The sequence below is a fragment of the Rhagoletis pomonella genome, unplaced genomic scaffold (genome assembly GCF_013731165.1).
Source record: "Rhagoletis pomonella isolate Grant_MI unplaced genomic scaffold, Rhpom_1.0 Rhpom_scaffold_00005, whole genome shotgun sequence".
Lineage (NCBI taxonomy): Eukaryota > Metazoa > Arthropoda > Insecta > Diptera > Tephritidae > Rhagoletis > Rhagoletis pomonella.
In genome coordinates, this window is record NW_023458559.1 from 56,741,490 (window position 1) to 56,769,016 (window position 27,527).

The 27,527-nt window shown below is 37.3% G+C and overlaps 2 protein-coding genes across 4 annotated transcripts in view; both read right to left on the reverse strand.

Moving 5' to 3' along the window:
• The window catches only part of LOC118739292 (protein phosphatase 1 regulatory subunit 3B-like), a 337,433-nt gene that overhangs the window by 135,524 nt on the left and 174,382 nt on the right, over positions 1-27,527 (reverse strand). The gene's annotated exons all lie outside the window — the stretch shown is intronic.
• Positions 1-27,527, reverse strand: part of LOC118739287 (COMM domain-containing protein 4-like) — a 149,638-nt gene that overhangs the window by 85,653 nt on the left and 36,458 nt on the right. Inside the window, exons 3-9 of one of the 3 annotated variants that reach the window (XM_036470528.1) lie at positions 21,313-21,579; positions 9,744-9,896; positions 9,159-9,674; positions 8,965-9,100; positions 8,702-8,892; positions 8,299-8,623; positions 7,572-7,696 (exon numbers count right to left, since the gene is read on the reverse strand). In XM_036470528.1, the coding sequence (XP_036326421.1) occupies positions 7,572-7,696; positions 8,299-8,623; positions 8,702-8,892; positions 8,965-9,100; positions 9,159-9,674; positions 9,744-9,896; positions 21,313-21,579 (1,713 nt within the window). Of the gene's footprint in view, positions 1-7,571; positions 7,697-8,298; positions 8,624-8,701; positions 8,893-8,964; positions 9,101-9,158; positions 9,675-9,743; positions 9,897-21,312; positions 21,580-27,527 lie in introns of those variants that run through there. The other 2 variants (XM_036470529.1, XM_036470530.1) reach the window with 2 other exon arrangements.

The window sequence follows — 27,527 nt, forward strand, 5'->3', positions numbered from 1 at the left end:
ATTTTTACTTTTATGATTTTATGTGGAGATTTTTTTGTACAAAAAGTCTCATGACTTAAGCTCTAGTTTTCTGTAAAAGTTATTACATATAATGAAACACATGCAATATAGACATATCTACAACAAACATGTTACCTTTTACATTGTGAGTTAGATATTTGTCCATATTTTGTTACACTATCCGCGCGAGTATTATAAAAAATGTCACACAAACGCGTTTTATCATAGATATAGTACATAAAAATCATACATACATAGGTATGGCAATTCCTCGATAGTATCGATAGTATCGAACTTTAAATATGGCCGATAGTGGTCACCATCGATAGTTGCGATAGTGATGTCCCATCGATACTATTGATAGTGGCATCGATAGTTTGCCACCACTAGCACATAGGAGTATTTGTGGCATAAAACCGGTCATAAGTCAGATTTATCAACTTTGCTAAAAGCGTCTCTAAGCATATACATATATTATTTCTGTAGCTTATAACACATCTATCATCTGGCAGTCATAAAAGTCGTCACCACTACTTGAACTTTGACATATGTACATACCCCTACAAGAATTGTGTGATGGAAACTAACACATTCTCATTTATCTTACTAACACATTTACAATTTTTGCGTTGGTTAAAAAGAAACAACTAAATAATGCCATAAGTCGGAGAAAGACGGAACACAAATGTTTACATCAGATTTTTCACACTGCCCTTTAGCATTTGATAGAAACTTGTAGGTAGCCAGTGACAGAAATCTCTATCAAGCTTGCCACTCAAATGATTTATGTTCTTGCAGAGACGTTACATAGAACATATCCCTTAACGAGGTAGTTTTTTTTGTTCTTGCACTTTTTTTCCTTCATTATTATGGTTTTTATGGACCCATCCTAAAAAAAAAACTATTAGATTTGAAAAGGGAAAGCTATGCTATAACTTTGAGTCAAGTTTTCATGATTGAAGTATTGTATGTAATTTGGAAATCTTGAGCGTTTATTTAACAATTCAGCGATACGAACCCAAGGGATTTCGGAAAATCCATCAACTAAACAAGGATAATCGTAACAATACGTAAGTATATTGTAATTAATTCTCTATCGTTGAAATCAGCTTGGCGATTGGTGAACCAATTGGACATCTTCTACTTCCTGACAACTTCTGCAGGCAGAACTTCTAGAGCAATTTCACAAATCCAAAATAATCGAGAACAACTCTGGTTCATCTCTGACACCTAATAGTCATCTCGTTTGGTCCACAGGTCAAGATTGATGCATCTATTTTACTTAGTTACGTGTAGTTAGTGTAACGATCTTATCGTTCTAAAGATGTTCCAGAAACATCGAAGGGTTTCAAATCCGTGACGATCTTTACTAAATAATAGCAGGATGATCCGTTGGCATGTGTATGTATGTGCAGAGTATGCTTAAATTGTGAAGGGAACACCCTGCCACTTTTAGTAATTGACGGCAGAAAAATGGCTGCTAACTTTTAATCAGACATACAGCCAACTTCGACCACAAAAATATTTTCGCAATTTCGCATGCATTTATTCAAGGAACAATTTAGATACACTTAACCAAAAATAATGCGTTTGTTTACCATTTCAGTTCGAAATATGTATGTATGTACGTACGAACGTCAAGCGAGAAGGCACTCACAATTTCACAACTTTTTTAAGTATGTAGTAGTTTGAGTGCTTTCGTTGATGAGTAAGGCAATTAATTAGCATAGTAAACATAACCACCCACTGTATGAAGTTCCTCTTCTTCTTATTTTAGTTCTAAAAACTAAGTAACGCCACCACCGCCTAAATTGCCACACATGTAATTAGTAAAGTGTCGTACAACTTCAATTTGCCCCCTTCCCCCCAGCAAAGTCTAAAAGGCTTTTATTTCAGTGTGGTAGGTAAAATGGGATTTGAGTATTTGCGCCAAGTACCAATTCAAAAATTTACCACTTTGGCAACACTTTGACTGTCATCACACCGAATTGTAAGCAAATTCAGTAAATTAGCTGCAAATGCAAATGTAAATTTAACTCAACCGCTTTGGCCCGCCTCAGAATCTGTGCCCTGCTACTCTGCTAGCCCTCTTATATTTATGCACATTAGGGTGGTCCAAAATAAGTAAGTCTGAATTTTAATACTCTCACCCCACAGATTGTTCTATACCGAAAAAAATTATACCACTGTTTTTTTTTTTAATCAAAAAACATTTAGCGGTCGCTCAAAGCACTCGTATTTTATATGGGAAAAACATTTTTTTTTGTAGAAATGGTATAGAATTGCTGAAAATCAGTATTTTTCAATCGGAGAACTTTGTTTCTCTTCAGAAGACTTTCAATAGGTGCATTCTTTTGCAACCGAGCTACAAAAGAACACTCGCTTAAATGACGAAATAAACGCAAAGCAACAACACAAACTCGGCTATTTAACTGAGTTCAGCCAGGTCGGTTAAAAAATACGCAACCTGAAGGGAAGTGTTGTTAAGTGAAACAACTGCTCTATTGTGAATTGTTAATGGGAAAGTGGAGAGGGAAATTTTTGTTTCCTTATATACGTGACTTATGTATACCTAGCATAATTACTCATTTAAATTGGTTTTTATATCCAAATCCCGTTAAACTAATCACACGTTTCTTGCCAGCTACCAACAGGGTTGCTTCAGTAGCTAAAAGGAAATTTTACCCGAATTGAGCGCTCTTTTGTCGCTCGCTTACAATCAAAATGCAGCTTATTTTATTGTCCAAAAAATGCAATGGGATACCCATAAAAATCGCTAGTATTATAAAATTGTTAAACAAACAATTGGGTATTATTACCGGAAGTCTAATGAAGAGAAACAAAGTTCTCCGATCGAAAAATATTGATTTTCAAGAATTTATACCATTTCCACGAAAAATTGTTTTCTCCCCATATAAAATATATGGAAAACTTTGACCGCTTGAAACGACCTCTAAATATTTTTGAATTTCGAAATGAAGAACAGGCGTATATTTTATCAATTTGGAACAATCCTTGGGAGTCAGAGCATTAAAATCCCGACTTTACCTTTTCCCCCCCACATGTATTTTTGGCCCACCCTAATGTACATATGTATCAGTCACATATGTATAAGCCACACTTTACTTAACTTTAAAAGCTCACATTAATACATATGTACATATGTATACTTTAGTATGTATATGTGTGACTAAAATTGGCAATTCATTCCTTGAGAAATAATTAAGATCTATGAGCACGAAAGTGGTGAGTATTTCAAACGCATGTTGGATACGTTAAAAGGATAATAATTTTTAGTCGTTGGCATACCATGTGTGTGTAAAAGAATATTTATATGTAAACGTTTAATGTTGTTGCCACTTACGAGTTTTGGTTGGTTGTTACGAATGGGGCTCTAGCTTACACTCAAAGTTATGAAGCAGAACGTGGGGACTAGGGAATCCAATCCCGCAAGCTTGCGGTATCGAGGTCATCAATCCCGCGGATCGGCGGGATTTGCGGGACTAAAAAAAAATCATATTATTTCCTCTAAACAGTTATATTCAAAATTGATATGTAAAAAAGACGATTTAATTTAAAAAATCGACGTATTTACTTTTAATTCGGTTGACTCTTTTGATAATATTTCCGATGGAATGATAAAAAGAGCTTTAAGTTTTCATCTTTTAAATTCGACCTTTTTTTATTGCACAGGAACTTTTGATTTTGGTGATTATGCATAGTTTCATAGGTATATAGTCAAAATCACTATATCTGTTGGGTATTTTTCAGAAGAAAATATATCATAATAAGAGTTACTGTAGTGTTTTATCCGATATGAAACACTACTCGCTCGCTGTAATTCCAAAACTAGCTAAAATATCAGTGGTTATGGATTGTTCAAATTTAACTAACTTTTCCTGTTTTTCCGCGTAACTTTTTTACCGTTTGATATTTGAAAATGCCGTTAAAATAATGTATTCTATATATACTTTTATATATACTCTTAAAAATTACATCAGAGCTGAATATGTGCCTCTAATAGAACCAGAGTTATGAGTATTCGAAATTTAGCATCTGTAAGAAAGCTCAAGAAAAATAATAAATTTTTCCGCTGGCACACTTATTTATCGATAGAAACGAACTGCTCTACACTTGTATAAATAATATGTTCATAAGGCGAACGTTTTCAAATTTATTCGCAAAAAAATCGATGAAAGGTTAATAAAACCAGACCAGGTGTTTGATATGTTTTTGGGGTCGCTGAACACGAATCTGAAGTCAGTTTTGTTCCATCACTCCAGAATTTGCTTCTAATCTCAAAACACATTGCGAAGGTTTCCCCCGTCGTAGCTAGTGCTGTCGTTTTTTAGTTTGAACATATGATTTCCAAGGAAGATAATTTAGGTAGGCCTTCTTAAGTGAAGTTATTCTAAAAGGTTTACTTATGAAGGACTGAAAATGCTTTTCTGCAGAAGGGCTTATCCATTTGCAATTTACGCAAATGCATAAATTTATATTATTTACCGTTACAATTGAATTTCAATATACATTTTAAATTGCAATAACACATATTTGATATAAACGATTTAACGATGTGTGAATTTTATAAATTAGAGAAGCAACTTTCAATGAACTCCTCCAAAAGACCTTCTGAAGTACGTCCTACAAAAGCCTTTCTGAAGACCTTCTATGGGTAGCGGAAGGCGACGCCCTTCAATTGATGCCATTCCATACAAAAGAGAAAGGAGTGTAGAGTGAAAGGCCCCTTGACTCTCAGGAAAGCCTTTAGAAGGGCTTCTGAAGTTATCTAATGGGTTATAAAATGATGCATATTTAATACAGCTATGTACGACGAACATTTTGGCGAGCACGTTCACAACAGGCATTCGTCTTTTTAATTTTTTTTTTCTGTAGTCCCGCAAATCCCGAGGATCCCGCACGTGTAGTCCCTCATTTCTATGTAAACCCGCAAAAATGGCGCAGGATCCCGCGTTTGCGGGATTGAATTCCCTAATGGGAATTGAAGCTTTTGACAGAAAACGACGCCATTGCACTCTTAGTTTTACCATACATACATAATGTACATATGAAGTTGTTGCAGTTGCCATTCTAATTCAATTATCACATGTGCTATATACATATGTACATACATACGTACCTAGACACACGGTTGTACTTAAGTGTTCGCTTGACATTAAATGACACTAAAAGCCTTGTCAGCGGCAGCAGCACCAACAACAAACCCAGTCAGTAACACACCGAAACTCGTGAAAGCTGCTACAGCTCCAGCATCAATCCAGTTTCAGCATATGCGCCAAAAAGAGGGAAAAACAGGGCTGCAATGAAAATTAGTGCGGGTATAAAGGGAGGCTTTTTTGTTCTGTGTGAAGACTGTGTTAAATTCTTAACTCTCCTCATTTGGACCAGAATTTTTGCTCGGTTTGAACATATATGTATGTATGTATGTACATTAGACCGTATCACATTACAAGCAAAAAAAGTCATTGTTTCCCAAAGGGGCCAGAAATTGGACCAAGCACTCGACTATGGAGGCGAGAGCACTACTCAAATCCGGAAAGTCAGAAAAAATGCGTGAAGTATTAAAAAAGGTTAAAATAAGACCAAACGTGAATTTTTCACTGAATTTTATTGGTTTTACTTTTGACCTAAAAAAAAACTTGAGCTTGAACTTGTTTTGCTTTGCTCTTTTCTAAATGGCAGCTATATTTACTGTTAATAGTTTTATTGTAATTTTTGGTTTTGACTTCATCCCAACATAAGTATTTTCACTGTATGAAACGGTTTTCCCGGTTTTTTCTTAATTTAAAAATGGGAACCGTTTTTTTTTTCAAATTGCAATTTTTCGAATAACTCGAAAAAAATTATCGAACATTCTAGTAGTTAGGTTATGGGAGGAAAAGGAAGCACAAGTGATACACACCTCCGCAAGAAGGACACTTTTCTAGAGTTGACTTTTTATTTATCAACACTAATTTTCCTATAGTTGGCAACTCTATTTAAAACTATTTCCTTAACTATTTTTCTGTAAGAACTTTTTCGACCATCATGTTTGAATTATTTTTTCAGTTAATTTACTTAACACTTAATTACCTCTGTTTATAAGGCAACCCTAGTCAAAAAAGGATAAAAACTTAAATATTCTTCAACTGAAATAGCGGTTATTTATTTGTCTGGTTATTCTAAACTACCTCTTTTAGTGGGTAATTCTGCATTCGAGCACCTATGTTCACCGCGTGACTTATTATGCGAATTCCCGGATAAGACCAGAAATTGGGTCCAAATCCCTTCTATGATTATGCACTAGATCTCGAATCTAATCGAAGATGAGGGAAGTGTATACCTGAATTACTACATACTTGAAATTCATTTAGACTTTGTCATGTGGGCTTGCACTTTTCACCAAACCTGAACGAGTTAGTAGCAGCTGTATTTTTTATTGAAAATTCTACCGATACCAAAATGGCCAGACCAATCACAGCCCTAGTTGAGCAGGATTTCATGACTCTGATTCAGGAAACTTATTTCTCAAAGGAAATTTTGTTGAAATAATTAGTTGCTGAAAAAGTTTATTGGATTCTAGGATCATTTCCTGAACCTATTGATCTATAAAAGAAAGCCAGCAACTATTGACAGCGTTGGAAACGAACAACATAAGGAAACTTTCAGGCCCCATTCCCTCCTTAAAGTTGACTTCCTATTTTTCGTCCTTACTCACTCCATTTTGTAATTACTAATTCACAACTAACTGACAAAAGCCGCAAAGTGTAAGTAAAACAAAAAAGGATAATAAAGATGGTGACAGTAAAATATTTCGGCCACATAGAAGAATATACTCTAAGCTGCACTAAAAGCAATTCGCATTCACTGAGACAGAAACGCTGTACGCCTCGCTCCTCTGCGTCCATATATTCACTGTTAGTTGGTCCATTTCAGTCGCTGCCAATTTCAAGATGATTTAGTTAATTTGTTTACTTTGTGGTATCGTAATTTTGTCGCTGACTGTTGACATATGAAAATTACGTTGCAGGAAGTACAAAAGACAATTAGAGAGATAGAGGCGAATAGTTGAAAGGTGCAGCAGGAGCGGTAAAGGAGTTTAGAACGCAAGAGACTTCATTTCATTGTGTGGTGGTTAGTTTGGTTCTGGAAAATTTAGTGTTGGCAAACAACTTTTGGACATTTGTGGTTAAGCGTTTAAGTAGAATTTAAAATGTTTTTTGGCAACAGGGTGCGAAATGGTTAGGAAAAAAGTTTACTTTCGATAGAAATAGATTAGCGGTAATTAGCTGAGAAGGTCGAAATTACATAAAGCATTTTACGAAAATTGGAAGATAAGGAACACATTCGCAATATTTTAAATTAAATCTACTAGTTCATGTTTTTTAGTGATTGATTACTCAAAATAATAGGTTTTTTAATACAAAATTAAATTAAATTTATTTGTATATTAAAAAAAGTTTGAAGAATAATTCTTACTTACAAATACAAATGAAAATCAAAGGAAAGTCCGTACCACGCTAACCTACAATATCTTACTTCTCAATAACATTGTTACGAATATGAGTTACTTGAAATGCCGACGGCCTGATCAATTTGTGACTGTCAGGATCATCCACCGTCGCTGTAAGTTCAGAGAGAATGTTAGAACCCAAAGTTATTTGTTTATTGATGTGAAAGTAAGGACCAGCTTCAGCTGAAATATGAAGAAGAAAAAATTTACTATTAAACTAGAAGTTAAAGCATAATGCACTTAAATACGCGTAAATATACAACTGTATTAAAATGTAAGTCATAAGGAAACGATCTGTCTGAAATACTTGATCGAGACAATTGTTTTTCGGTTTCTTTGATTACCCCGTTCGACAAAAAGAAAAAAACATTAAAATAAAATTTCAAAACACATGGAACAACCAATATACTCACGACACTAGGCGCCAAATATAGTAAAACTACGTTTTTGGTTTTTGTCGCTCCCGTCGGGATTTTTTGAAAGGACTGACAATTTCACAGAACAATATGGGCACCAAATGGAAGAGAAAATTCTGTAAATCTTTTTGGTTCAGAAGGACAAATATTTTTCGATAGAGTCCCTGTCATTTTTAAAACATTTTTTTATTTAATCATATATTTAAAATTTCTTAAATTAGCAAAAATCCTTTACGATATATGGCCCCTAATTTCGCAAGTATATTGATTTTTGTTTGTTTTAAATTGACCGTCGCACGGTGTTATGTACATACCGAGCCCAAAATGTTATCATAGCTTATAAACTAACAACAATTATACTTTACGTACTCTTCATGGCTCTAATATCCAGCTCAGGTTGATCTCCAACCTTTGGCTCCCCATGCACTGCGAACGAATACCACAAATCTACCATTTTCATTGCGATTCTCGTATCATTCGCATTGAGTTTGTGCGTAGCAAATAAGTATATATTATCATTCGAATGATGCACGCCGCCCTCGAAAGGATATTGTGAATTACCAAACTCATAGCCGAAGCGTGTATGCTCGCCTTCGTAGTCAAAGCTATAAAGGTACACTGGAGCCGCACCTCTTCTCTGCAGGCCGTTTGCGTAAGCAATCACTGGCGATTTCATGGCTATAATATTCGCTGCCTAAAATAATTTAAGGAAGAATTAAAATACTAAAAAAGTAAAAACTTTCGATCCATACACACGATCTCACACACTAACATCAAAGTATGCCGGCCATGCAGCTGTATGATTGTTACTCTCCAATAGTTCCTGTTCGAAAAGCATGCGTAAGAGCAAATTGTTGGACAGGCTGGTGCTGTCCTTGCCCACATCAATGAGCGTGTTTGCGAACTGACGCACAGTTAATTTAGCAATGCTACCTAACATTGCCACAATACTGTCGTAGAGTGCTTTTAGATTGTAGAGAAATTATATTTTCAGAGATTTACGTGCATTTTTGAATCAATCAGTTAGAGGCGTACTTGCCAATGCAAAAGAGCCATCATGTTTAGTGAAACCAGCCATCAGCGGTACTGTGCGTTTAAGATATTCAAGCAGCACTCTCGGCTCTGAAGGAAGCACGCCAAATACATCGGCAACTACGGGACTGAAACTTTCCTTAAATATATAATTTCAAATATTAATTTAATTTTTCTAAAACTCATTCTCAGCTCACCGCTGTTGTCACTCTGAGTAACTGTAATACATTCACACTCCTCAAACATTTATACTGTTCCGCACTCTCGTCACAATGCTCGCAGTTGAGCGCCTCACAGATGCGTTTCACTTGCGCCAGCGGTTCACGATTGATGGCCCAAAACGCAGTTATGGCACCCGATTGCACAATGGAACGCTTGAAGTAGCTCTCTGACGTTTTGGGACTCAGCAGCAAGGCGCCAGACATAGCTGCTCCTGCACTTTGTCCGAATATCGTAACTTTGTTGCGATCACCGCCAAATTTATAAATATATTCCTGCACCCAACTCAAAGCCAGCTGCAGATCCATTACGGGCGCATTGCCAGGCATTTCCTCGGTGAGTGTAGTCAGCCAGCCGAGTGCGCCAATGCGATACTGTGGCACTACCAGCACTATGTCCTTTTCTAGCAAATGGTGTGGCGGATGATCAGAGGCGGAACCATTATAGAAGCCACCACCGTAAATGTAGAACATCACTGGTTGTCTGGCATTGAGCTGGAAATAAATTTAGAGTAGAGAAATAGCTACAAGATGTTATTAAATTTATAAATAAGTCCAGCTTACGCTTTTGGTGTAGACGCTCAAGTTCAGGCAGTCTTCAAGGTCATCTTTCAGTTTGGAGGCATTTAATTTCGACACGCTTGTTATAACCGGACAACGTTTGCCGAAGTTCTGTGCGTCGAAGATTTTTTGCCAAGGTTTGCGGCTTGTTGGTGGCTGAGAGAACACAGAGAATTACCAGAACTATCGTTCTTGCTTCGTAAAAAGTTATATGTATAGTATATTCCTTACGACTAATTACAGTAAAGTGAAGGACAACATTTTGTCTGCAGAGGCTAATCTAATCGACGCTTGTCAAACGCAGGTTGCGACCGGTAGAATAACAGATATTGGCCATACCAAATTTTTTTTTTATCCATCCAAGTTAACAGATAGCCAAAAGGCCTGTCTGAAATACCAAAAATGCCCTCAATACTTGCTTCATTCTGAGTTAGCTACACACATTACATGGACGTTTGGAAAATGGGCAGCTAGTTCAAATTACAGAATGATTCAGCGCTCATAAGAAGGTTGGCTGTTCTTATGTTGCGCGAAAGATTTTTAGTTGACGTCACTAAAGTGTTTTTTCAGTGTATGCCGTAAGGGTACAAGATTAAGCAATGAATATAAAAAATTTTGAACTTTTTATATGATAAAGAGTTTTGCTGCGTAATGAAGACATATGTATGTATGTACATATAGACTAGCCATGGGTAATAGCGGATTTTTATGGCGCTAGCTCAATTACTCCGGCGCTACCTGGGTTGTCAGCGCAATAGCGCAGTGTGCTGATTTGAACACAACGCCATCTGAGTGTCACCACAGTACCCATCGTCATACTGTGTCATCCATACACAATACAGTGGTGTCATGTCTATTATTTTTGTTTAATTTTCGGCGCTGAGCAACGCTTGTACCGTCAACCGAATTTAACTATTAGGAATGTAGTAAATGCCACGATATTCTCATCATTCTTGCCAAGGTACATAAGTTTCTGGCGTTCTCACAGCTCAAAAACAAATAAAAATACGTGAAATTTTTTAAAGAATTAAGGCGAATTTTGTGTTGGTCTCAAGTGTTTCTTGGTGTTAATGGCGCCAGCGCTTTTCATATATTGGTGTTGTCGCGGCAACTCCTGCTACGGTGTTAACGCAATTACGCCGCGCAGCGCAGTATTATCCGTGCCTAGTACAGACTTTGGAACGGCATAAGGTGCATTTTTTTGTAAACGAGCAACAAAAGAGCGCTCAACTTGTGTAAAATTTCCTTTTAGCTACTTAAGCAACCCTGTTGGTATCTGGCAAGAAACAAGTGATAAGTTTAACGGGATTTAGACACAGAAACCAATAGAAATGAGTAATTATGCGAGGGATTTTCGTAATATATAGATATATATATATTTTTTCATTTACTTGTTTAAATTTACGGCTTTTGGTGGCTGGGTAACGGCTCCGCATTCCGTTGCTGGCCCGTTATGCCGTAGTGGCGTAGCTTTGGTACTGGTAGGCAGCGCTCTGCTGACGCCGCTGAGTGGCGCGCTGCTAACGTCGGTAAGTGGTGCTCTTGTTGACGCCGTTGATGTAACTCTGGCGACGGCGGGCGAGTGGGTGTCGCCCGTGCGCGGTTTAACGAGGGCTGTGGTGAGAGCGTGTGTAACCTGTGGCTTTGCCACTGAGAAGGTGACATCCAGCCCGACAGTCAAGTTGCAGAAATGGAATCAAGCCCGACAGTCGAGCCGGGGCAGATGAAGTCACTTCTTGCCAATGGCCGCCTGTTCACGAGCACAGTCTCGTGCTGACTGACTGGTTTCTTCACGTGCTACTCCTTTAATAGGCTGCGTGCTTGAAGTTGCGGGGCCGTGCAGCTATATGTTGCTGTGCGATGTTGCGTTGTCATGGCAACGAAGAGGTTGTCGGGTGTTGTTACGACTTTTGCTGCTGTGGCTTATTGCGCGACTGGTTGCCTTGTTTTGTGTTGCTGTCTTGGTTGGTGGTGTGGGATTTTGTGTGGGCTAAATTTCCCATGGGCATTTAGTCCTCACACTCCCCTCTACTTGGTGGTCTGGATCCTCGGGTCTTCGTCTTCGGGTGGACGTGTGCGCCCCAGTGGTGTATAGTTACCCGGTAGTCTTTGGTACTGAACCTCAGCCGGGGTTTGCATGCGCGCGCGGTGATATTACTGAGGCTCCGACGGATTCTTTCCGCTATTGTCGGGAACTGGTCTAATGCCCGTCCATATGCGTCACTGATGAGGATCTGAGGGCTGTTGAGGTGGTAGGGGTGACCGGGTAGACTTCTTGAACCTCGGAGCCCACCCGCGCAAGCCTCTGGGTGTACTCCCACTGTAGGAACTTTCCCCATGTTTCTGTTGCGTGGACGACTCTGCCCCTCACCCTAGAAACCACGGTAAATAGATAGCGCTCCCGCCAGCACTCCATATCGAGGAGATGGTAGGTGGTCTCTGATTCACAAGGACCAGCAGGTACCAGTGTCAAGCCGTGTTGTGGGGCGGTAGAACCGTCCGCTTATCGAACTGGTCCGTCTTTCGTAGCCAGCGATGGATGCGACGATAATTTTCCTCCGGGTTCCTCTCTGCGCTAGTTGCCGTACTACAAAAGGGCTGAGTATGGTGGCCCGTGGCCCGAGCTCGGCTTCTAGCCCTCTCGCCCATGCATCGATCACCGCGTCCGTCAACCATCGCGACGCTGCCTGGCCCTGGCGGGTATGTCTGTACCGGACCTTGCTCCTCCCGTGGCGTTGTCTCTTCCCCTGAGGAGAGTTTGATGGTCGGTGACTGTATTCGCGTCGAGGATAACTAGCTGTTGGACTTAGTGGTTGGCGTGTTAGTCGGCCCCTCGCTCGAGTTGTCCGAGCTGTCATTTGAGCTAGTCGTGCTGTCGTCCAAGCTAGTCGCGCTTTCGCTCGACCTGCTGCTTCCTGCTGAGATGCTGCTCGCAGAGCTACCCTCGGTGATGATGGCTTGCTCTGCTGCGACTACGAGTAGGTCGCGCGTACCGGCTGTTGCCCTGCCCTGGATACAGTCGGGCGTTGGTATGCCCCTAGGTGTCCATTTTCCACGTCTGAGGTTGTAGTGGCGGGCCCTGCCCGTCGCCACTCTCTCCATGTTTTGCCGGCCAATCCTGAATGCCTGGACTTCTCCTCGGCAGTAGGGGGAATAGTGCCCGTCCCAATCTTGATCTCGTCAAAGAGTGCTCCAGGTATTCGTGGCTCACGCCCTTGGGCGAGAAAAGCAGGGCTGTATCCCGTAGAGGCAGTGACACTGGTATTTATGGCTAGCTCGATTTCGGGGAGGAGGTCATCCCATCGCTGGTGTTGCGATCTGGTGAGTTGGGCTATTATTCGCTTGACCGTCCGGTTAGCACGTTCCGTTGGATTCTCCTGGGGGGTGTATGGCGCGGTAAACTGTTGGCGTATTCCCATCTCTTGGAGGTAGCGTGGCCACAGCGTGCTGGTGAACTGAACGCCGTTGTCCGAGATGATTATCTTCGGAGCGCCAAATCTCGGTAGGATTCGCTCTCTGAACGCACGGCGGAGTCCCTCTGCCGTAGCGCGTCTCATTGGGACTAGCTCCACCCACTTGCTGAAACGGTCGAAGAACACCAGTAGCGGAGGTTCCCGCGTTGTAGTCGTGATAGTACTTCTCGTCGGTTTTGTACGTGCTCCTCGAGGGTGGAGCCTATGACAATGATGTCATCTAGGTAGGCGAAGACGTGGGTTTCCATCTCTGAGCCGATGACCTGGTCGAATGCCCTCTGAAATGTTGCTGGCGCGGAGTGCAAGCCGAACGGCATGACGCGCCATTGAAATAATCCGCGCCCCGGCACGGTGAAGGCTGTTTGGTTCCAGGGGTATTTGCCAGTAGCCACTGGGGTCGTCGTTAATCCTCTCGCTCCTGAGCCTGCCCCTCCTTCGGTGCTTTCTCTTTGGCGCCCTCTGTGGGATGTTATTGTTTATTCCGGGCGGGATTCTATCCTCCGTGGTTTGTGAGGTGGCGGGCGGTATCGGTGCCAGTTGTGTAGCCGGTTCGGTGAGTACGACGTATTGACCGCCGCAGGATACTGCAGCTCCCATGCTGCCCAACGCGTCCAGGCGGAGTATGAGGTCGTCTAATGCGCCTGACACTACAGTGGAAACTACTTCTTCTGGTACTAGTACTAAACCACCCCCACTGGTTGGAAGAGTGTTGCTAATAACAAGCGCTTGAAGCTGAAACAACCGCTACTTATCGGAGCTAACAACAGCAATGAATTAAGTGTCATCCCTAACCAGAAAAGGCTACATGTATCTTCTTTTTCGCCCACAGTCACCGCAGCTGAAACTATCAGTTATGCTGCTATACATGCTTGTGTAGACGCTAAATTTCTTTATTGCTATATGTTAGTAAAGAAGGATACTAACTTGAATGGTCTCAACAAAAGTAAGCTTCAAATTGGGCGTTTCTGAGTGCAGCTATGATAAAGTGATAAATAATGAAAATATATGGCCTGCAAATGTTAAAATACGACCCTTTCGCTTTTTTCAAAAAGACTATGCACCAGAAATCAAGTAGCGCAAAATTGAATGAGATGGTTAGGAGTGCTTCCAATTTGAAGGTGTATTTCCAAAACGCTTCCGGCATTCGTACTAAGTCTGAACTAGTTCGCAATTTAAGTTCTCAGCTCGACTATGACGTTTTTGTTATTGTTGAGACATGGTTGAGTTCAGTGTTTAATGATAATGAATTTTTCGACGCTAACCTTTATAATGTCCACCGAAAGGATAGAGACGCTGCGAAAACTGGATGTTTAAGAGGAGGAGGTGTCTTAATTGCAGTTCTTCGCAATCTGCATTCATATTTAGTGGCGCTCGAGAATGATAATTCGCTTCTGGATCAGGTCTGTGTATGTCCCAGCAGAAAAAAAATTATCAATTGATAAAAAATAACCCACTTGTAGTTAGCTTTTTTGCGGGATTTCTATAAAATATATAACCCGCAGTTAGCTACAAAAAGCTAACTTGAAACTAGTTGACAAGTAATGCAGGAGTAATGAAGGAGATTGTTTTCTTTAAACGCATTTCTATTTAAATATCCTGCACTTCGCAAATACTTTTTCGAATTGAGGACAAATAAAAGGAAGATCGTAATTTCATATTATCATTTTGAAGTTATGTATGACGGAGTTGGATTATGGGACTACCTACAAGAGAATATGTAAACAAATATGAAATGTAGGAAAATAAATAAAGTAAATAAAAATAAAATAAAATAAAATATTTTATTTTTCCTATTGATATTTTATGTCCAAAAGTAGTTAGTTACAAGTTAGTTACATCAAATGCAGAGGTAACCACCCTTGACTATTTCGCGGCCATCGCCATAGAAATATAGTTAGCTTTCGTCAAAGAATATATACAGATAATAAGTGACTTTTAGCTCCTTCGTAATCAACTTAAAGTTAGCTTATAGTTAGATCCATTTCCTGCAGAGGTGTTACTGGCTCGTCGTTCAACGATTCCTTGTTCATCATGACTTCCTACATTCCACCAAATAGTAAGGATGACCTTTATCGTGCGCATGCACGACATTCACATATGTGTTTTAGGTGACTTTAATTTATGCAATCTGCGTTGGTCGGACACATTTTCGAACTTCGGTCTCACCCATAACAATATAACTGCCCCGCATGAGTCATACCTCATCTATAGTCTTTTAAGTCTGAATCTTAAGCAAATTAATAAGTATGTTTACAGGTTAAATAGAATTCTAGATTAATCTTTGTAAGTGAGAATATAAATTGCAACATTGAGGAATGTTATTGTCCTATGTCTCAGCCTGACATGCATCATCTGCCACTAATACTGAAGTTTGAATGGTATAAATTTTTAAAATCTGCTCCTGTTAAGCCAGTTATCTTTAATTACAAGTCTTGTGATTTTGGCAAGCTAAATAACTCCTTTTCCATGCTCAATTGGGATGAATTATTTTCAGCGCAGAATGTTTCTAATTGCTATCATTCTTTTAAAACAGTGTTAGTTGAAAAATAAGCTACCATGGTATAATTGGGAGTTAAAAAAGTTAAAGAATCTTAGGAATGAATTCCTCAAGAAGTTTAAAGTTACTGGAAGTCAGATTTTCTTTGATAAATATCAGAAATATGCTAAAGATTTTAATTGCTTAGACAAATTCCTTTATTAAAAAAACTATATTTTGGGGGTGGAGGTGAGCATTAAATCCAATCCAAAAGCTTTTTACCATTTCATAAAGTCTTAGAAATGTGGCTCTTGCATTCCTTCGACTGTCTTTTTGGATGATAAATGTGCTAGTGGCCCTACTGAGGTGGCGCGTCTCTTCGCTGAATTTTTTAGTGCCAACTATGTTTGTGATGATGGTAATTCCTGGCCTTATATAAACCACGACACAGCTACGGATTTCAGTTTTGGAGCTCTAACTCTTTCACTTGATGACGTGGAAGCTGGCATTTCGAAGCTGAAACCGTCTACGAAAGCAGATGTTGATGGGTTTTCTGCCCTTCTCTTCAAGAACTGTCACGCTCTAATTCTACCTTTACATCGTATTTTTTATTTGTCTCTTGCGTCGGACATCTTTATCGAGGAAGGGAAAATTACTTCTATTAACCCTATATTTAAGAGTGGGAATAAAAATAATGTATCGAAGCTTTTTGAATATATAGTCAAAGAAAAAATGTATTATATCACTAAAAGTTTAATCCTGCCTAACCAACATGGCTTTGTTTCCAATAGATCTACTGTGTCTAACCTAGCTGTATTTTGTGAATACTGTATGACGTCTTTTTCTGCTGGATTCCAGGTTGACTGTATTTATACGGACTTTAGTAAAGCCTTTGATAGAGTCTCTCATTCGATTTTACTTAATAAGTTAGCATATCTTGGTTTTTATTCTGTTTTTTTTTTAAGTGGATTAAATCCTACTTGATCAACAGGCGCTGTGTTGTCTCGATAGATGACATTTCGTCAGATGCATTCATTGCCTCCTCTGGGGTGCCCCAGGGAAGTATTTTAGGTGCTCTACTTTTTATATTATTCATAAATGACATTAGCTCATGTTTTTCTTTCGCAAATTTTTTGCTATATGCCGATGACCTCAAAATATTTTCGATAATCAAAAACGAAAGGGAAGCTACTATGCTCCAGGCTGATATTAATAATCTTAAGCTTTAGTGTATAAAATCTCACCTTTCTTTAAATATTAAAAAGTGCTTTAAAGTAACTTTTGCAAAAATTCATAGTGCTTTATCAACGAATTATACAATCGCGGAGTCTTCGCTAGAATCTGTTGCCGAGGCCAAAGATCTTGGCATCATTTTTACCTCAAATTTTTCTTTTAGTAGGCATATTAATCTTGTGATTTCTAAATCCTTCTCTGTTTTGGGTTTCGTGAGGTGGAACTGTGTAAAATCCTCTGATCACTATACGCTTAAATTACTATAATCATCTTTTGTTCGTCCCATTTTGGAATATGCTACATTTATTTGGAGATCCTTCCACAAAATTTTCATAAATCCTTTAATAGGCTGTGTGCTTGATGCGGGGCCGTGCAGCTGTTGCTGTGCGATGTTGCGTTGTCATGGCAACGAAGAGGTTGTCGGGTGTTGTTACGACTTTTGCTGCTGTGGCTTATTGCGGGACTGGTTGCCTTGTTTTGTGTTGCTGTCTTTTGTTTGGGCTAATGCAAAAACTGTGATATTTCAGTAAATATTAGGTAGAAATTGTTAAAAATTAGTATGTGAAGTAGAACTTTGCTACAAAATAATATTATTATGAAATTTTTGGAAAATGACCGTGACCCGCCAACTTATGGTGAAATGCTGTATCTCAGTAGCCTTGCTTAAGGCCCAACTAAGAAATATGTTGAAAGTCTTTGAAATCGGGCAGTAACCGCGCCCACCTCCCTATTAGGAATGTTGCGAATGTGGAATTTTAGACATCCGCGGATGCGGATGCGAATGCGGATGTCAAGTATTTTTAAGAAATAATTCAGGTGAGTAAATTAGTTGATTTAGGTAAATAAAAAATGGAAAGGGTAGTAATTTTTTATTATGTTTCTTTTTAGTACATGAATATAAAAATTGGAACATTATATTTAATAAAAACTTTTTATTAAAAAATAGGTAATGTTGTTGCCTTTTCGGTTTACAGCCCTGTTTCTTAAAGGGTCGTAAATCAAAGGTGCGCCTCAAATAACTACTCGCTCGAGGTGACAAACTTGAAAAACTTTAAACTTGACGAAATGGTAAATTCTTTTCGTTTGACGCTGCGTCAGTTGAGAGGTCTTTCAGTTATATTTATTTATTTTTTTGGAGGTGCAATAATTACTTTTTGAGAATTGCGTCGGGGCTGCAAATGTAGTAAAGTCGGAATTGTAATGCTCTCACCCCCTAGGATTATTCTATATCGAAAAAAAGTATACCCCCATTTTTTATTTTGAAATCAAAAAATATTTAGAGGTCGCACAATGCGCTCAAAGTTTTCCATTTATTTTTATATGGGAAAAATGAAATTTTTCGTAGAAATGGTATAGAATAATCCTAGGGGGTGAGAGCATAAAAATTCGACTTTACTTTTTCACATGCATTTTTGGACCACCCTAATGTATACTTCTGACTTTCATCTTCACAATCTAGCATCATGGCAAGATCGTTGTTTAAACACCGCTCTTTTCCAAAGAATTCTTCATTCTCATTCCTTTGGTTCTTTCTGAGTATGGAGAACCTGTAACGTCATCAGCGTTTTTCGATTTTAGTTTTTGTAATTCATTTTTAATCCTTTATTCTGTGTTTTATCAGTGCTCTTGCACAATATTCCAGGGACCGAAAATAACAGTTATTTTTTACGACTTAAGCTTGGCCAAATATTTTTTATTCCGAAATAAAAGTCCTTTCCGTATAATAAACAAACACAAAACACTTATCCAAATTAAACAAATTTGGTATCATATGAAAGAGGACTGAAATAGCTTTTAAACAAAAATAACGAACGAAGGTTACCACCTCTCCTTATATTTTTTTTTTTATAATTTAATACTAAAGAAATTCATATACCTGACCCAAAGTTTGTTCTATGGTTATTAACTAACATATTTTATTTAAATGTTTTTCAATAGGTGGCTTAGGTTTTAAAGCTATTGAAGTCCTCTTTCATTTGATACCTAACTGGTTTAATTTGTATAAGCGGTTTGTTTGTTATCCGGAAAGGACTTTTATTTCGGAATAAAAAAAATATTTGGCCAAGGGGGTTCTGAAATTATAGTTTTAACGTATTATATTTGTTGTTATTGAACTTTTGTTATATTTAAAAAAAAAATGTAGTTCGTTCTTTAACAAAACCCGTGGAAATTCATGTTTCCAAATTTGAGCAGTCCACTTGCAAAGGCGCTATGTAAAAAACTTGTATTTATACGAATGTTGGTAAAGAACGAACTATAAAAAACTAACCGAAATTAAATAACAACAAAAATAATATTTTAAAACTTGTCAAAATTTGGTGCGGCTATAATTTTTTCGACTACTGTACATAAGTTGGCTATGATTACTCGGCCGTGATATCATAGTAGCACAATGCCACTCATATTTGACTTACAAACAAACTACGGGCAGGAATTTCAAGATTTCAACCCTGTTTTTATGAAAATTTTTATTTTTATCAGTATTTTTCTTTTAATCAAAATATGTTGAAATAAAAGTGAAACTAAAAACAAATTTTTTCTATGGTTACCTTTTCGAGATACTTGCAATTTACCGTTATTCAGCTTAAAAACAGAGTGGTTCCACTTAATCATGTATATCTTACGAACTAATTGAACAATCGTAGTACGGCAAATGAAAGCCAATGAAATTCTGCATAAATAGTGATAATGATAGTTTGTGAGAAATTAATTAATAACTCCAGATTTTTTGTTTTTTGATGAACAATTAAAAAAATTTAAAGTGTTGTTAAATAATTTCTTAGAAACTATCAGGCCTCTCAAAAGGTGATGTATGTACATATGTAGATACATACGGTTTGTAGAAAATTTCATTGGCTTTCATTTTCCATATTTCATTATACGATTGTTCAATTGGTTCGTAGGATATGGGAGATTAAGTGGGATCATTCTTTTTTAAGCTGAATAACGGTAAATTGCAAATATATGGAGAACGTATCTATAGAAATAAATTAACTCGATTTTCGGAATCACCGATCAATTTTACATAGGAATTGGATAGTGACATCCATAGAACATTTTTGCTGTAAACCAGTGTTATTCAACCCTTTTCTTCTGCCAAAACAAAAACAATAGATATTCGAAATTTTTATCTAAACAGTTTTGCTGAGTGCCTTTGCAAATATGACTCTATAGTGAGTTGAATAAAAGTCAAAGAATGAGGTCAATAAAACTCAAAGAACTCCCCAAAATAAGAGTCCGAAAGTGGCCAATAAGAGTAGTTTGAGAGCATCAAAATGAGTGTGAAATCATTCGTATATGAGGCCAAAAATTTTCTTAAAAGAGGCCAAAATGATCGATATATGAGGCTAATAAGAGTCCCTCATATTGAGGCTCATTCGAAGCATGAATTTAAGTTCATATAAGTCGATCTTCGGAGGAAGGGAAACACTTCGGACTCTTAAATGAGTTCATTATGAGAGTAAGGCTCCCAAATAGGACTCCTTAATGACTCGTTTGCTTGGCTATGGCTACTAATGGTGGCAAACTATCGATAGTCGCGACTGTTGATAGTGGGTAGTAGTAGTAGTAGTAGTAGTTTTAACTATCGATAGTCTATCGATAGTCGCCTATTTTAAAAAATATAAAAATCTAATAGGGACGTATTCATAGTCAAAATTAAGTTGATACTTAAAGTTGGTTATAAATTGATTAACAGATAATCCATCCAAAATTATGTAAAAAAGGTACAACTAACTTTAAGTACTAACTTAATTTTGACTATGAATACACCCCCATTGCAGTAATATATTTTTTTAAAGACCATAAGGACCTACCTTAATAATGAAAGTATAATTTAAAAAACTAAACATATTTACGAATTCTTCTTTCTAAAGCTAATTGATTTAATTTAAGAAACAGCATGCCATTTTTAGGTTTTCGTTGCTACTTTACTGTAAATTGGTTCCGTTTCTGCTGATGACGTTAGGCCAACATAGTTGCCATATAATCTTTTATATAGAAGTATTGCCGCTTTATACGATGCACATTCGCCATTTTTGTGTCTTAAATTTGGAAAATTGTCGACAGTGAAAATACTCGTTAGTTTTGAAAAACTATCGATAGTGAAAAAAACCCTATCGATAGTATCGATAGTGCCATCGATAGTTTGCCACCACTAATGGCTACAAACACATTAGAAGAAACAAATTTATTAAATTCAGTCCTTCAGCATCAATGTGCATACATACTTCCGGGTAACAAGCAACTTTAGACTGCATTAGATAATTAAATATTTACACTTTTGAATTTTTAATTAATGCCGTTACACTTATTTATGCATTTGGTTTTAGCAATCACTCAACACTGCTTACATTTCCCGCATTTTAATTCATGCTCTCTAGAAACAAACCTTAAAGCGCAACTTTCCACTTGGCGATTCCGCATATGGTATGCCACGAAATGATAAAAATTGCTGTTTTGTCCATAATGTTTCATCATAGCTGCCGCGCACTGGACCTTGCCCAGATATATTAACTACAGGAGAATCTGTTGGGATCGCTTTTGAAACGGTCAAAGTGATGATAGTGATGACTAAGGCCAAAGCTAATATGCCGAGGAACACTCGCATTGTGCTACTAGACGCGCGGCGATTCGATCGAAAACTGAATACACAACGCTTATTTAGAAAGAGATATATTTATTCAAAAACTATGTAAATAAATAGAGCGAAATGATAAGCAAGTGCACGTAAAGAATAAAATTGTATTATTTAGTCGTCTTCTAAGTACCTGCGTATGAATATACATACAAACATATGTATGTGTGTACATATGTAAATAGGAGCGTTTTTGTAATGTGTTGAGCTACAATTTTTTACTTGATTAGACGATCGATTAGCAGTTTTGTGAACCAAGTTTATGCAAACACAAACAGTGAGAATCTCTAGCTAAGACTTAAAGAAAGAGTTCTTACTGTATGAGCGCCATTTTCTCTTCTGAGACCGTTCCGTTAAAAATAAAACGAAGTTTAGTGAACTACACATTGACTTATCATTTACACAGAGAAAAATAGGACGTATGGAAAAAAAGATTGTCTCTCGGAAAAAATTCTAGGCTAAAGGGGTAAAATAGACAAAAAAAGGTAATTTTAAAAGTTATGCGGTAACATACATAAAAAATATATATTCCGACGAACTGATAACCTTCTCCTTTTTTTGAAGCCGGTTTAAAACTTATAAAATTCCGAAGAGATTCCTCATTGATTTTATTTAAAGTCCTTATTGATTTTATTTTTGCAAATGTTCTTAAAGTAGTCAATGAATTTATTTTTGTTTCGATCATTGGATCATGAAAAAATTCACCGAATCCTAAATTTTTATATAAGCCTTGAAGTCGATTTCGTTTTGTTTTTGCTTAAAAATTGCATGTTTTATTTTTTTCTACCCTTTTATATTTATTAACCGACTTCAAAAAAGGAGAATGTTATCAATTCTTCGGAATATTTTTTAATTTTTAATTTTTAAGTATGTTACCGCATAACTTTGGACCATGTTAACCGATTTCTATATTCTTTTTTTAAATGAAAGGTGGTACCTCGAAGATGATCCCATACTTCTTCTTCTTCTTATTTGGCGCTGTAACCGCCTAAGCGATTTTGGCCGAGTCCAAAACAGCACGCCAGTCATTTCTCATTGATCCCATACTAATTTGGCATATTTCGTTGGATGATAAAGAAATGAACGATAATCTTAAATTTTTATATGAGAATTGAAGTCGGTTTTGTTGTTTGCTAAAAATTACTTGTTAATTTTACGTAAAGTCTTCCTGAATTCATTTTACATAAATTCCATATGACAAGTAATTCATATTATCAAAATAGAATAGTGCCGGCAAGGCGTCCACAGAAGCTGAATAGGTAGAGCCGTAAACTGACATTCAGTAGATCTCGGGTTCGAGGACAGATAGCCGCAGACTACTTTTAGCATTTAATTGGGCATCCTTATAAAAACTAGAATATTTATTTTTGGTTTTATTAAAAAGATCTCCCCCCTTCTTAACAAAAAACTATAGGAGTATCTTGTTATTTTTTCTATTTTATTAGATACTTTTTTTCTGTGCAGAACAAGAAAATCCGATTAATATTTTTTGTATCTTTTAAGGCAAAACCAAAAGACTTAAAAGAACACTTGAAAATCTCGAAAATTCTGAACAGAAATAAATATATAAAAACTAATGAAATCTCCGAAAAAAAAAATGAAGAAGTCTCGAGAAATTGGAAAAAGTTCAAAAAAAAATTTCAAAAAATTCCGAAATGAACACAGTCCCAAGAAAATATCGACAAAGTTAAGTTGATGTTCTTTAAAAGATTCACAAATATCTTACTTGTACAACCAGTTTTATGTTTAAATAAATAAATAAAAAATATAATGTGTCTTGAAAAGTCTTATATACAAAAACAAAAGTTATGAAAAGTCTCTACAGATCCCGAAAAAAAAGAGAAAAGTATCCGCAGTTAACAAAAAGTCTGTAATAAATTCTAAGTAAGCCTGACCCCACGAAAATTCTGAGTAAAGTCTTGAAAAAAACATAAAAAAAGACAAAATTTATCAATGCGCCATAAAATAAAAATCAAAAATATTAAGGTTTTCTTTCTCAAAATTTTAAAACTCAATATTTTAAAAGTCTTCCACAATGAGGGTGGTTTCCAAGCGCAACTTCGAAAGATCGGAACGACAGTCTATCTTATAGCCCGTCAAATTATTTTAACACGTACTCTTATGTAGATAAATATTTTGGCGAAGACCGGGCTACGCGACGACTGTGGTTGTGGCCAGATTAGATCTATTTCTATTTTTCCAGCGACAGTTAAGGTTTACATAAAGCCTATAGAACGCTTTTGAACCTTATCCCGCGGAATATGGAAAAAATTTAAACTTTCGAATATTTTTTTTCGGAATGCGCTCGCTTGTAAACCGATTTTCCTGGAAGACAGATTTTTCAAAACACTCTTATTTGTAAATCTGTTTTCCGTCGGTTTTAAAATCATGTAATTTTATCGAAAGCTATTTTTAAAAGACGAGAGAATTACCAGGGCAGCCACCAACAGTAGGTGGGAAAATCTGCACACCTGCATGGTATCGTGCTCGCTCTGGCCACGGTTTGACGAACGAAGGACAAGGAGTTTATTAAGGCTTTCAAATCCAAACGGTAGGCTTCTCACAGGAACATAATGGGGGCACTGAACCATTTGCCATATGGCCACCTAGTTCGTAGCCCCGCATAACGACTCCTGTAGAAGCTGCAGAGATGAGGAGGAGATAGAATCCGTCCAGCACTTCCTTTGCGAGTGTCCAGCACTCCGAGGAAAATGCCCCATGTTTTTAGGACGATTTCTTCGAGAGCCGGGATACTTTGGGGAAACTTCCACTCGAAGGTTTGCTAGGATTCGCCAGAGAATCAAAATAGTTCAAAGACATGTAGGGATAGGCATCGCAATGGGCCGCTTTGGCCTCCGAGTGAACTCTTCTCAGAGCTGCCCGTTTAAGCTAACCCAACCTAATAGATAGCCACAATCAAGAAGGGTAGTTAAGTGACATAACTAATTGTAAAATCAAATTTCTCGGTTTCCTCCAATCGGTACTACATACCGCCGCGTGGTGGGAGAGTCGATTGTGCCACAAACGAGTGTCACTCTTATCATGCAATCGTTTTAAAATTTGCTCATAATGTATACCACAAACAAAAACGGAATCCACGAAAAAACCTCTATTACCACGTAAGCTTATGGGAAAATTGCGTAGAGGTGATGCGAAAAAGGCATTTGAATGAGGCATCTTGGCGGCTGAATGAATGATGAGCCGACTGACACGCGTCACCCAAACCACAAACAGCAATCACATCTACTGCAACACCACCACCACCACCGCCACCAACACCAATCCCAAATGCAGCATTCTCTAAAGGATCTCATGGATATTACTTACTTATGCAACAGCAGCGATGGCAAGAGCAACAGCAAACCAGTTTCGACGCCCGCCGTCGGTTATTGATGCGTCTACTGACACAGGGCTTGTAAGTCCAACTTGCCGACACGCAACTATTAAATGCTTAATGACAATTTTATAAGCGTTGTTTTTGTAGTTGTTGTTAATGATGTTATTGTTGTAGATGCTATCAGTAGATTTGGTAATTTGTTGTTGTTATTGACTATGATTACATGCATTTTACACGCTTTCACGCGCACAAAACACAAGCAAAACATTTGGGTATTAAAGCAGGAACAGTGTGTAAAGAAAGTAAAGAGGACAAACAAAATTTAAAATTAACAAAGCAAGTGTTTTATTAAAGCCATTAAGAATTTTGGATAAATTTGATACTGTTGGTTAGGGACCCTTAGCTTTGTATTGAGTGGCACGCAGTCTCATTTAAGCGGTCGAGAGGGCCCAATGACTAGTATAAAATAAAAGTCTGTAATTATCTTCCGGAGTCCAAGCAGACAGGTTTTAATGGCACTCTGCGTAGGCCAGGCGGCGGGATCATAGGCACGTCGTACCTTTCTGTTGATGATCCCGCTGTCGAGCACTATGCTACTGAAGTTTTCCTTTAACTCGTTTTTCAACTCATAATCCCTGAAAGCGCTGGGGAATGTTTTTTTTTCGAAGAACAAAATTTTGGACCTATTTTCTTAAGGTCAAGGAATAATTGTGACTCAATGGCAATATTTTTCCGTCAAAGGCAATTACATTAGCTTTCAAAGCCATTTTGTTTCATATCAAAATATTGATTCTGTCGAAAGCGCTACTATTAATTCGGCGTGTTCAAAAAGCACACTGTGTGCCGTCGAGTTTACTATGGTGTATTTTTGTCAAAAACGTATGATTTATAAAAATATAATTCATTTTTAAACAATATATAATAGAATACAATAAAATGTCTACATACTTGGGCGTACAAAATTGTTGATTCTTATTTCCTCCCAAAAAAGCCTGTACGTCTTATGCATGGCGGTTATAATTTTATATAAGAAGTATCCTAATGATGCCTAATTTACATAATCAATTAGGAACATTTCAAAACTTTATACAAATAAAACTAATTTCAGACAGAAATTTAATTGAGTCAATTGAGCTACCGTTTTTTGGTGTTCACATACAGTCAGCTGTTCAATTAGCAATGTGCTACAGGGATGCAAAAGTTGGTACAATCGTATCTCTCTTTAATTTGAAAGTATGTACACTCGGTACAAGATAAGTTTGAAACTTAGCTAAATAATTTTTCAGGAAATCATTTCTTATTTTTATTGGCATTCAATGAATTTTCTAGTGTGGTAACTTGCCCCAGAGCCTCTCTCCTTTGCGGAGGAGCATACAAATGATACAAAAGGGTGGTCAAAGCTATGTAGCTGTAAGATCGAAGAACTTCGAAGAAAGTGAGTCACTTTTTCTTCAATTTTTGCCTTGAACTGCTCGGAGAGATTCCGTATTTTTGTAGCCAAATTTGTTTAATGTGAGTCCAGGAGTTTATATGGTGTCGAAGGGAGAGATTATCCCCTTATTTTCTTTAATATGTACATTAGAGTGGTAGAAAAAAAAAGATTTTTCCGAGACAGGATTTGGGACACCCTCCAAAATTTTTCTTCTTGCCGAAAGAGGTGCTGGTACCAAACTTTACGTTTCTAAGTATAAATTTATATATATATGTATATTTTACTCTAGCAGTATTGTGTACATATGTATATGTATTAATCAAACAATTGGTTAAGCAACCAAAGAACATTTCAAGTTTAAATTATCTAAAAAATACCAGAAGCTTCACATGTCATGGCAACATTAGCTTTTTATAAAAATCACCAATATTTTTGCCAGTTTCGCAGCGAGCAAGTAGCGCATTTCAAGGTCATTGGGCACCCTGTATTGGTTACAGTAGAAAATTGAAAGTTGGTATAGCTATTACAAATCAAACAAGTGACCACGTGCTGGTTTTTTTTTTAATATTTACAATGTTTTTCAAGTTAAATTTTTTTGGTAATTTTTCTATAAAAATATTGCCCAAGCTTTAACCGAAAGCATATACATAAATACATATGTAAATCAAAGTTGCCAGCATTATAAAATTTTTTTAAAAATCCAGCAAATTTGACTCTTTAGAATATGTTTGCTCTTTTTTCCATACAAGTATGAATTTCTTATGAAATGGAATACGGAAGACCGTTCACAACAAAATTTCGGCGTTTTTAAACTGCACTTGTTATCTATGTATGTATATATATAAAAAAAAAACCGAAACTGCCGCCTCAAAAAAATATAAAAATAAACTCGATTTTTTAACCGCTTTAAACTTGCACTTTATTGGACTAAGATTGCATGGGCTACGTAACTGAATACCCAAAAATATTCTAAAGATTCAGATTATTATTATTACTATATATATTATTATATTTTGCCCCCTTACGGATTTATAGTGTGTCTATTAATCCCATATCCGAGAGAAACTTTAGTATGTAAACTAAATCTACGGATTTCACTTCGCCCTTGGTTATTAGATGTTCACCTAGGTGTCTTTTGCGTTTGTGCATCATTGCAGGACACTCTTCCAAGATGTGCTGTGCAATCTCGATATCCGTCCT